The following is a 10238-nucleotide window of genomic DNA, read 5'->3' as shown; positions in this document are numbered from 1 at the left end:
CATAGTGTGCAAAAAATTACATAGTACGCAAATAAGTACTATGTAAAGAATTTGTAAATCGTTTGTCAATGACTAGTATGTATTGCCTGTAATTTTTTTATAAATATCATTAATGCAGAGGATCTAGTTTGTAAGTAATATGTAAATATGCCGACAACCTTGTAAAACAATCCAACAGGCACCATTTTAAAACACAAGAAATTCAAGAAAAAACTTGAACAATTAAGGTAGCCCTTTAGATGTCTTATATATAATTTTTTTATGAGCTTTCTAATGATGGCAGTCATTTTTGGTATAAATTATTATTCAAATTAGATGGGTCTGGATTCATGATAACTTTTCTCTTTATTTGACACATCGGTTGGATACTGTCCTGAACATAATTGCGAGGAATAGTTTGCTGCGTTTGTGTCCACTGGTAGTACGCAGTGTTACCATTAACATAGGTTGGGATGTAGTATTTTCCATTTACAAAAATGTAATAGTTATTCCGCACTGGTCCAACTTGGAAAATGGTAGATATCTCCTGAATCCATTCTTTGTCACCATTAGCAGAAGCGACTTTACAAGTTGTTTCTAAACAAAATCTTTCAGCAACACCACATTCATCTCTAAGGAAAAAACCTTTTAGAGACATTTGAACATCAGGAATATCTCGTGCCGCTATACCTTTGCGACGGAAGTGTCTGTAGAGGTCTGCAATCACATGATCTTCAAACACCTTTTTCTTGACAAGTCCTACTGGTATGCCATAAGAAACGGCATGCTGCAAGGCAAGTGAGGGATTATCCAGATTTTGTATGTCATGTAGCAGCGCTTCAGCTGCAAGAAAGCTAGATTTATGAAAAGAAATCGGTGGTGTTGCGCCTTCCAAATCAAACTTGTACTTAGGCTTGTGAAGACCATATTGAGACAATGGTCCATTCTTTTCTTGATAATTGTCAAGAAAATTCCTAAGATTTTCACGGTTGGAAAATGTTTTTTCAACGCCCTTTGCATTGTGTGATTGTCCCTTGTGTGTCAAAATAGCTCGTTCATAAAGTTCACATGCATAATTATCCATTGCTGAATGGCGCCTAATATCTTCAACAGCATGCACTGAATATTCACACGGTGCAAATTCCAAGCCAATAAAACTCCTCAGCTTTAATACCATGGGCCCAAAATAGCTTCTCCAATCTTTCTATATGTTCAAGTTGCCAACCAGTAACCCGATTCCCACCGTGGTCAAGCTAATTTTTCAGCTTGCCCGGTTGGTGACTCAGAGTAGCAACATCACATATATACATTTAATATACACACCTGAGTCTTTGCATTATCACAGTAACCTGAAGTTGCTTGCTGTAAAGCATCTGTACTGCATCACATAACAACATATAGCAGTCATATGCTTTTGATGGAACTTTTTCAGCCAGAACTTCCCTAGCAACACTACTAAACCTTAAATGAGATAAAAGACTAGATTGCTAAAATCAAAATTTTCGGAAAGGTATAGTCAGTCTAACGGAAGGCGACTGCAGTCATTATTTATGAAGGGAGATGATTTTTCTTAAATAAAAAAACTCAATGAGTTACCTGTAAATACTGCTGAAGAGGGTGCAATGCATGGTAGTAAATGCCCTTAGATTACATGCTGAAATTGAGTTTAGTAACTTAAATCTCAAAATGTATGGTATGCTGTACTAACCATTAACTGGCAATGCACCCTAATGCGCCCTACTTTAGTATTCTCTCCATGTAACACCAGTCGATTTCATTTGTCAGCCGTAGAGTACTGCCAGTAAATGGGTTAAATGTTTTTCTGTGTTAGTATGATGTTATATAACATCAATTCTAGCACAATGCTCTATCAACTGATTGAGCTATGTAGAGTATTATTTAGAATCAAGTCTTGCATATCAAATGAACATGTTCTCACAGTCACGTGGTCTGTATGATTCCCACAGTATGATTCCCACCATTAAGCTTGCGTGGCGTGGATAGACACTAGGGTAACATCAGAAAGAATGAGATACTGCATATTGTGTTATACCCTCTATGCTATGTATTGAAGTGTATTGTATTATTAATTTTACTTACATGCAGGAACCGGAAACATAACTTGAAAATACAAAAAAATCAAATGGTGTTCTTTCTAATGATGTAAGTGTTGTTTGATTAATATTAACCAATTTATGTGCATGTAATACCTTCTCCTGATGAATCAGTGTGGATACACACACACTTCGAGTAACATCAGAATATTGAGTGCATATATATTGTATTTATATCATGTATGTTATGAATTGAAGTGTATTGTATTGTATTATGAATTTTACTTACAGAAACAGGAAACAGATCTGTCAGATCTTGAAAATACAAAAAAATCAAATGGCGCTCTTTCTAATGAAGAAACAAAAGTAAGAATTTTGTTGATATCTTGCATTGCAATTTAAACTTCATTGTGGTGCAAGGCAGTTAATTTTATTGTTTTAATGCTTGCGGTCGTTTAGGTTTAGCATTCCGTGGTCATCGTGATGATTCACGTAGTATCATCCTGAAATTGGAAACTATTCTTCTGGTGGGGTAGGGAATTTTGTAGGGTTAATCAATTTTAGAGTGCGATCTGGTGACAAGGTCTTACAGGATCACCTTAGTTCCTGTGGAAAAAATGAGACTTACATATCAAAGACATCTCAAAATAAGCTAATAAATTGCTGTGGCGAGGTCATCACTGATAAGATTATTGCTGACTTGAAGGTGGGTAAATTTTATGCCATTATTGCTGATGAGGCCCGGGATATTTCTAACAAGGAGCAGATGTCCCTTGTGTTGCGCTTTGTTGACGAGGAAATGAACATAAGGGAGGAATTTGTTGGCTTTCTTCATTGTTCGTGGGGTCTGAAAGGCGAACAACTCGCCAAGACTATTCTTGATGCTTTGGATAAATTAGATGTTCCTATAGCTGATTGTAGAGGTCAGGGATACGATGGTGCTGGTGCTGTTGCTGGACATATCAATGGTCTTTCTGCTCATTTACTTAGGTTGAATTCAAAGGCTCTTTTCACCCATTGTTATAGCCATCGTTTAAATTTAGCGATTTGTGAATCAATAGATATTATTGACGTGAAATCAATGTTGAAGCGGGTAAAAAAGGTTTGTGATTTTTTTAACGCCTCGCAGACACGTCAATTTCCACTCGGGAGAGACATTCAGCAACATAGTTCGGAATCTGGTAGTCGTAAGAATTAAGATGAAGTTAGTAGATGTCTGTCGTACGAGGTGGGTAGAGTGCATTGATGGCTTGGATACTTTTCAACTCCTTATTGTCCCTGTGTTTTACACCTTAAGAGAATTGAAGCAAAATTCGAATGGGGAGTATAGTCCTAGCCTTTCTTCTGATGCTTCAGAAATGCTCGATCTTTTGGAAAAGTTCGAGTTCGTTGTTGCCTTAGTCATTTGTAGAAATGTTCTAGATTCGACGCTTGGTGTTACTCAGCTTCTTCAAGGAAAGAGTATAGATATCATGGACGGTATCCACCTTATAACTTCTTTGAAACATTTTGTCCTTACTATGAGAAATTCTGCATGTGACAGAATTTCAGGATAAATGGTACGATGAAGCTTTGTCTCTTGCAAAGCAGTTAAATATAGATGAACGGAAACCTAGGACAGTTGGTAAACAGACGACTTGTGCGAATACTCCTTATAAGACTGTTTCCGAGCATTATAAGAGAACTTTTACCATACCACTTATAGACCTCCTGAACTCTGCACTCCAAGCTCGTTTCGATACCCAGAGTGTGATTGTTTATAATGGGCTTTGCATTGTACCATCTAAAATGATTTCACTACTTAGTAATGGTGTTGATTGGAAAGAGAAGTTTAAAATAGCGGCTACCTTCTATCGTGATGACCTTCCTAATCCTTTAGCGTTGGATTCTGAGATTCTTTTATGGCAAACATACTGGGAGGATTATGAGGGACCTCTACCGGACTCACTTTCTTCAACTTTGAAAGCCCTAAAGTTTGAAGGCTTCGAAAACATCAAAGTAATCCTTCGTATTCTTGCCACACTCTCAATAACATCATGCGAGTGCGAACGCTCTATATCAGTTTTGCGAGAACTGAAAAACTACAAGAGGAGTACAATGGTTTCTGACCGTTTAAACGGTTTGGCAATGATGAGAATTCATCAGGAAATTGTTCCAAGTACTTCAGATATTATTAATAAATTTGCAGAAGATAACCGGAGATTGAAATTTTTATAGGCCACGTCCAAGATAAACAATGATATTACTAAAATTTAAGTTATGATTTTACCATATTTCTTATCATAAAGTTTTTTGGGCCCCGGGGGAGGGGGGTAAAGGGTTAGAACTGACTGGAATGATATGAGGAACTGAACAATCTCATGTCCATGAAATGTTCCATATAGTCTCCCATTCTAACCAAACTCCCGACATATTGTCCAGGTGTGATGGCGGGTATACCTGGCGCCTTAAAACCAGACGTTCACCTTAAAGGCTTCTTTTAGAGGCTGTCCATGTCGGCTAAACACGACTACACGCACACTGTGCTTGTATTTGTTTAGCCTAGGCATGCTGATGAGCCCTGATATAGGGCGAAACAGCGAATAAAATTTTCGGTCTAATAAACGAATAATTGAATACAATTCGGTGTCCTTTCAAAATTTTTTTGATGGGGGTTGTTCGTTAGGCTGAATCCGCCCCTGACTATACCTTACCATAATAAATTATTATGTGCATTGTGATGACATCCAATTATCTCAGTAGTAAATTTTACTTTGAAAGGGAACAACTACAAAACTACAGGGTGTCCCAAAAAAACCGAAAACTATTGAAATCACCCATAACAATGCCATTGTTAGAGTTTGAATGCCTAAGCACTCTGTTGGGCCAACAAGTGTATAAATCGGGGTTGCCATAAGCATTTTTATCCATGCATATGATGCAGTCAAATTTGCCTGTTCGCAAAAATGATATTTATTAACAATATTTACAATTTACAAATATGGATAACAATATTTAAATGTGCATCTCAAGGACCATGACCTTCGACATGTCCCCTTTCTCTAGCAACACAAAGCATTTAGCATTTTATAAGTTGTATAAATCCTCACGGGCTGAAATTCGTGAACACGGCACAAATTTTATCACACAATCAAATTTTAACAATGAGTGATTTCAATAGTTTTCGTTTTTTTGGACACCCTGTAGAATTTTGTTATATTTACAATATTTTAAAGCGGCTATTTGCCTCTGTGCGGCGGTGCATAATCGCCTAATTGCCGCAAAATTTACACGCTTTTGAATTTGGGTCGCGTTAACATGGAATTACAAAAATCTGTGCATGTTGTGTTTAAACCACAAAGCAAATATTGTCCAACAGGCTTAGTGCGAAATTTTCTGCGCTTGGTTGCCCCAACCAGGCGGTGATCAAATGCGCTCTAGTTGCATGGAAATGTGTTACATATAATTCATCGAAATATATTAATTTTTATCAAACTAATCGTGGTGTTTTTGGACTTGCTAGGTCTTTCAAGGCAATAGCGATCAAGACTCCATCTACGCTCGGTACATTCGTGTGTTGCCAAAATCATGGGAAAGATATCCTACCATGAGGCTTGAGTTGTACGGTTGCTATTGAGTAGAACTTGCATGAAACGTGCTGTTTTGAATTCTTACATATAAGATTTCTGTATACAGGAGATTGTCCGATAGTTGAAAAGTGCCGGCAATCACAGACTGTTGCCGGAAGTTTTAACTTGTAGACTTGCATGTTTAACCTTCTCATTACAATAAATAAAGTGTAATAATAAATAATTAGCTTTATCGTTTCGCCAAAGTACTTTCTTTCTTTGTTAAAAACAATATAATTATGAGATATCAGATGAAATTTAATTTCGCCTGAAATTTGTGTCATTTTGCTTAGCAACTTTTGTTTTCGGAGTATATGATTCATATTATTATTTCGCGAAATATTCTGTTGGGAAAGGCAATGTTGATACGATTATGATACTTATTACTAGTAGCTATATAAGCCTGTCGAGTGAACTGTAATAGACTTTAGCAAACACAACGCGACTTTGAGTTGAGCTCCGTTCACACTACAATTTTTTTGGCACGGCAGTGCAAATTTTTGGGCATGCAGGGGAGTGTTGAATTTTGGCATGGCAAGGCACGTTTATCTCTCTGTGCCGTGCCAAAAATCTCTGTCCGTGCCAAGCACCGTCAAATCTTGGACTCCGCATTGCCAGTCAGAAGCAATACATATGGAAGCGCGAATTGACAGGAATGTAATTCTATATTAGCTATATTCGAAAATTCAGCAATAAGAGAGAATTTGAACACATAAGTAAAATGCTAAGAATTAAAAAAATCCAAAAATATAGTTACAAAGATTGAAAACTAATGTATGAAAAGGAAAGTACGATTAATTGCCCTTTTGTGTCTTGCTCTGAAGGTACCAAGAGAAGGAATATTATGCATGCATCCTCGTACAGATACTTGTTTTCTTTTAGGAGACGAGTTTTATAACGATGTACAATGGTAAGAAAACTTTAAAGTTACAAAACAGACGTTTGATTTTGTTGTGAATGTAATAGAGAATGATATCAAGTGAAAAACAATATTCCTACGCACGCCTATATCTGTACATGCAGAGAAGGGTCGCCATAACTTTGTAATCTTTATATTTAACAGCGGAGTATCCTACAATTGCCAACTAATTTGGGTGTCGAGATCATTTTATGTGCCAGGATACAATTTATGTATCATTAAAATTTAAAAAACAAAGAGTAACTCAATATTCATTGCCCAAATTATATTACCCTTTTGTATGTTAAATGAGATAGTGTTAGAGAGAGTGAAATAACCCTTTGGAAATTGAACAAGTTGCAATGCTATTATATATTGTCCAGCTCGATTTTGATCAACAACACAAACATAAAATAAATAAAACCCCAACAACTCAGCAATTATAGATATAGTATTGGTCATGCGGAACTGCATTTATATAAAGAGGCTCAATGTAAACAAAAGACAGTCTCTAAAGACGATTGAAACAATGCGTGTAAATAATAGGTAAGGTTGCTGCATATAAGTTTGTAAGAATCTTAAAGTAAAATTAATGTTATTCCTAAAAGTAACCTGTCGAAAAACACCGATGTACCACCATTGTCTGTACACTTTCATACAATAGACATCAATATAAACATTAAACAATGCATTTTATATTATGACTTCAAGGAAACATGCAATTCGATTGCACATCCTGCACTTGCGATGTTGCTTGACGTTCAGAAAGCAAAAAGATACACTTGCCTGTGGCTCAGAGAATCTAAAGAAACATCCCTTGTGCATGGATCATGCAAACCTGCGTGGAAACCACTTGATATTCCTTTAAGTAACATCAATAATCACAGAGTATAACAGGAATAAACGTCCTCAACATTTGATGATAAACCAGTGTCCGATGATGTATCAGATGCATTCAAAGGAGTTGGGTTTAGTTGGTTGATATAAGATGAATTATGTGAGAAACCGTAAAAATTATCTGGTATATACGTATACATATACATATAAAATCCAAATTACAATTATTTGATAATGTGGGGACAGTGGGGTTTTTTTAACAAACTGTATGGAAATGTGGAGATAGAAAGGTTTGAAATAACCCCTAATGTTGTTAATGTGCAACACATTAAATTAAACATCTAAGAAGGGAATGGAGAGATTAGATCTCTATATTTTACCTATGAAAAGCCCCATTTTTAGCTATTTGCGAAATTTACGGAAAATGACAATTCCAATGCCAGAGATTAAAATTTGCCAAGTATTACAATTAAATAATCCGAAAATAATCCGACCTAGGCTGCTGCTGGATATTTTTTCTGTTTAACTCATTGCCTTAATGCAATCCCAAAATCTCAATTTCAAAATTGCTCAATTTTTCCCTTCCACTATTGGTTGCTTATGATTTTCTTTGACCCTGCAGCTTGGCTTTTCAGAATCCCCCTGGTCAGCAGTTTCAGAACAAATCTAAGCTTCTCCACCATGTTTGCTTTTTCTCTCATGCTGTTCAACTATCTCACTCACAATGTGATAATCATCCGCTATCATGTTTTGTGTTTTTAAAATAATTACTGTATGAGTATTACTAATATAATTGTCTCTAACGATTTCTGCGAACTTTTTTCCCATTCTGGTGAACGAATTTTAGCAAAATTATAACATTTGATATGCCGTACAAGGGTCATTCCACGCCAAATCGATTAAACTTCCTGCACAAGCATTGCAGATAGAATTGATTTTTGGTACACTTTTAGATCATTATATAATTAGAAATTGTGTGAATTTTCGATAGATAAGATTAAGTATTTGAGGAAATATAAGCAAAAAACTGCGTGATTGCTAATGACGGAAGTCGCGATTTTTACAGAATTTGTAATTTCGGCACAATTTGTACATCAATATCTCGCTGATCACTCATCGTACTAGCACGAAAATCTGTACAATTATAAATCTGAGACTGTTCTTTTAAACCAAAGCATCGTTTGATATTTGTGATGAAGGATGTCGTAAATAACGGGGAATGAACATGCGGGCAGATTAAAAGAAATACAAATTTGTCGTAAATTTAAACTATAATATCTTGGTAGGTATATGTCTAGATTCATTCATGTTATCCACACATGAAAATAAGCCTTCAAAGAATTTGTGTTAGTAATAATAGCCCAGTACAGTAAGTCAGACATTAAAAATACCGATTTAAACTGCGGCAATATTGAGAAATTCCTCCTTTTCGACGGGGGAAATCAGGATGTGGGACTCTTCGAACAAACTCAAGTTTTCGCTGTATTAAAGTAGATTTTATGTTAAACCTGTGGTAGAAATTTCATTATTGTCCTCGCACTACTTCGATATTAACGAGCGATCTAAAAATCGGTGTTTTTCCACTAATTGAATTCAAATGTAAACAAATAAATTATTCTAAATTAATGATACTAAATATAGTGATTTATTAACTAAAGTGACATTTGTGTCAATTTCACCAAAATTCATGAATCATATCTCCATTATGAAAGTACTGGAACGGAACATACTTCTATGACTATAAAGAGTAGTTACAATGCCTGTCCATCTTTTATGTACACATGCATGAATCACAGAAATATATAACAGAAAATTAATATTTAATGATTATATTATAATAACAATTGTGATGTCATAACCATACTTGGTGATGTAATATTTAAAATTAAACATTAAGTGTTATTGTTTATTTAAAACAAAGGTTATTTATAAAAGTTCGTAAGCTATAAATATTGGAGAAATAGAGATTACATTTCTTAGTAAAAATTATTTATATCAAATGGCAAGCAAGCTTGAACCTTGTTCAATAGGTCTTTTACTCGGCTCATGTGAAGATTGCCACAAGACTATATATACAAGGAAAGTTGGAACGAACAAACTAGCAGTTCTACCGGCGGACGACGTCGAACTAATTATACGAAGGAGCGGTTTAAAGGCAGATAAAGATAGCGTTATTTGTTTTCATCATGAAATGGTTTATTTACGCAAGTATGAATTTTTGCAAAAAAATTGTTGCGATCCCTTTGAAATGCACCCAAAAACAGCGAGAAAAAAGTCTTTACGTACAATAGATATTGCAAACGCGGACAAAGTTAACAAACTAGTTGTGAAAGATATCAAGCCCGGTCAAAAGCTGTGCCCAAAATGTTCATCTCATCTTAGAAGCATCGATGAAGGTTGCAACGAAGAAGATGAAGATTATAAGCCTGAAGACGAGGAAGATTTACATGATCTTGCCGCTACATTTAGCTCCCTTGGCTGCACTCCTGTTAAAACTAAATTCTCACAGAAAGACCGTGTGGTATATGCCAAACGAAAGGCTCAAGAAGCGCATACAGCTATTACTGAAGAAGTTGCCCGTCGTTTAAATGTTGATTCAGACGAACTTCAAACGTGTCAAAAGTGCAGAGACCTTGACGCAATTGTAGAAGGGATCAAAGAAAAATGCTCCACCGCAGACATGGAAGCTACATTAAAACTTATCACTCTCGCGCCGCCTTCTTGGACGATAGAAAAAACTGCGAACGAATTCGGGGTGTCTAAATTCATGGTGAACAAAGCACGGAAATTGAAAAAGGCGAAAGGGATTTTACCGAATATAAGCCCTACAAAAGCAAGGAAACTGTCGGAAGAAAGTAAAAA

The 10238-nt window shown here is 35.9% G+C and overlaps 2 protein-coding genes across 2 annotated transcripts; both read left to right on the top strand.

The window, feature by feature from the left end:
• The first annotated feature begins 2370 nt into the window (after positions 1–2370).
• Positions 2371–3231, top strand: LOC114540142 (52 kDa repressor of the inhibitor of the protein kinase-like). Its single transcript, XM_028560423.1, has 2 exons — positions 2371–2399; positions 2598–3231. The coding sequence occupies exons 1-2, from the start codon at positions 2371–2373 to the stop codon at positions 3229–3231; spliced, it is 663 nt and encodes a 220-aa protein (XP_028416224.1).
• Position 3232: 1 nt separating this feature from the next.
• LOC114540140 (52 kDa repressor of the inhibitor of the protein kinase-like) lies at positions 3233–4250 on the top strand. Its single transcript, XM_028560422.1, has 2 exons — positions 3233–3512; positions 3577–4250. Exons 1-2 carry the CDS (start codon positions 3233–3235, stop codon positions 4248–4250), a joined length of 954 nt encoding a protein of 317 aa, XP_028416223.1.
• The last annotated feature ends 5988 nt before the right edge of the window (positions 4251–10238 follow it).

Source organism: Dendronephthya gigantea, unplaced genomic scaffold (assembly GCF_004324835.1).
Source record: "Dendronephthya gigantea isolate DGI-Jeju-01 unplaced genomic scaffold, DenGig_1.0 000220F, whole genome shotgun sequence".
Lineage (NCBI taxonomy): Eukaryota > Metazoa > Cnidaria > Anthozoa > Malacalcyonacea > Nephtheidae > Dendronephthya > Dendronephthya gigantea.
Note: the sequence above shows the minus strand (reverse complement) of the source record. Positions and strands in the feature narration are given on the sequence as shown.

Bases quoted from the DNA above. Each gene is read 5' to 3' on its own strand.
- LOC114540140 (XM_028560422.1), top strand. From the start codon at position 3,233: ATGAAGTTAGTAGATGTCTGTCGTACGAGGTGGGTAGAGTGCATTGAT. The intron at 3,513-3,576 runs GTATCCACCTTA...TGCATGTGACAG, and splicing joins GAGTATAGATATCATGGACG to AATTTCAGGATAAATGGTAC.
- LOC114540142 (XM_028560423.1), top strand. From the start codon at position 2,371: ATGGCGCTCTTTCTAATGAAGAAACAAAA. The intron at 2,400-2,597 runs GTAAGAATTTTG...AATCAATTTTAG, and splicing joins TTTCTAATGAAGAAACAAAA to AGTGCGATCTGGTGACAAGG.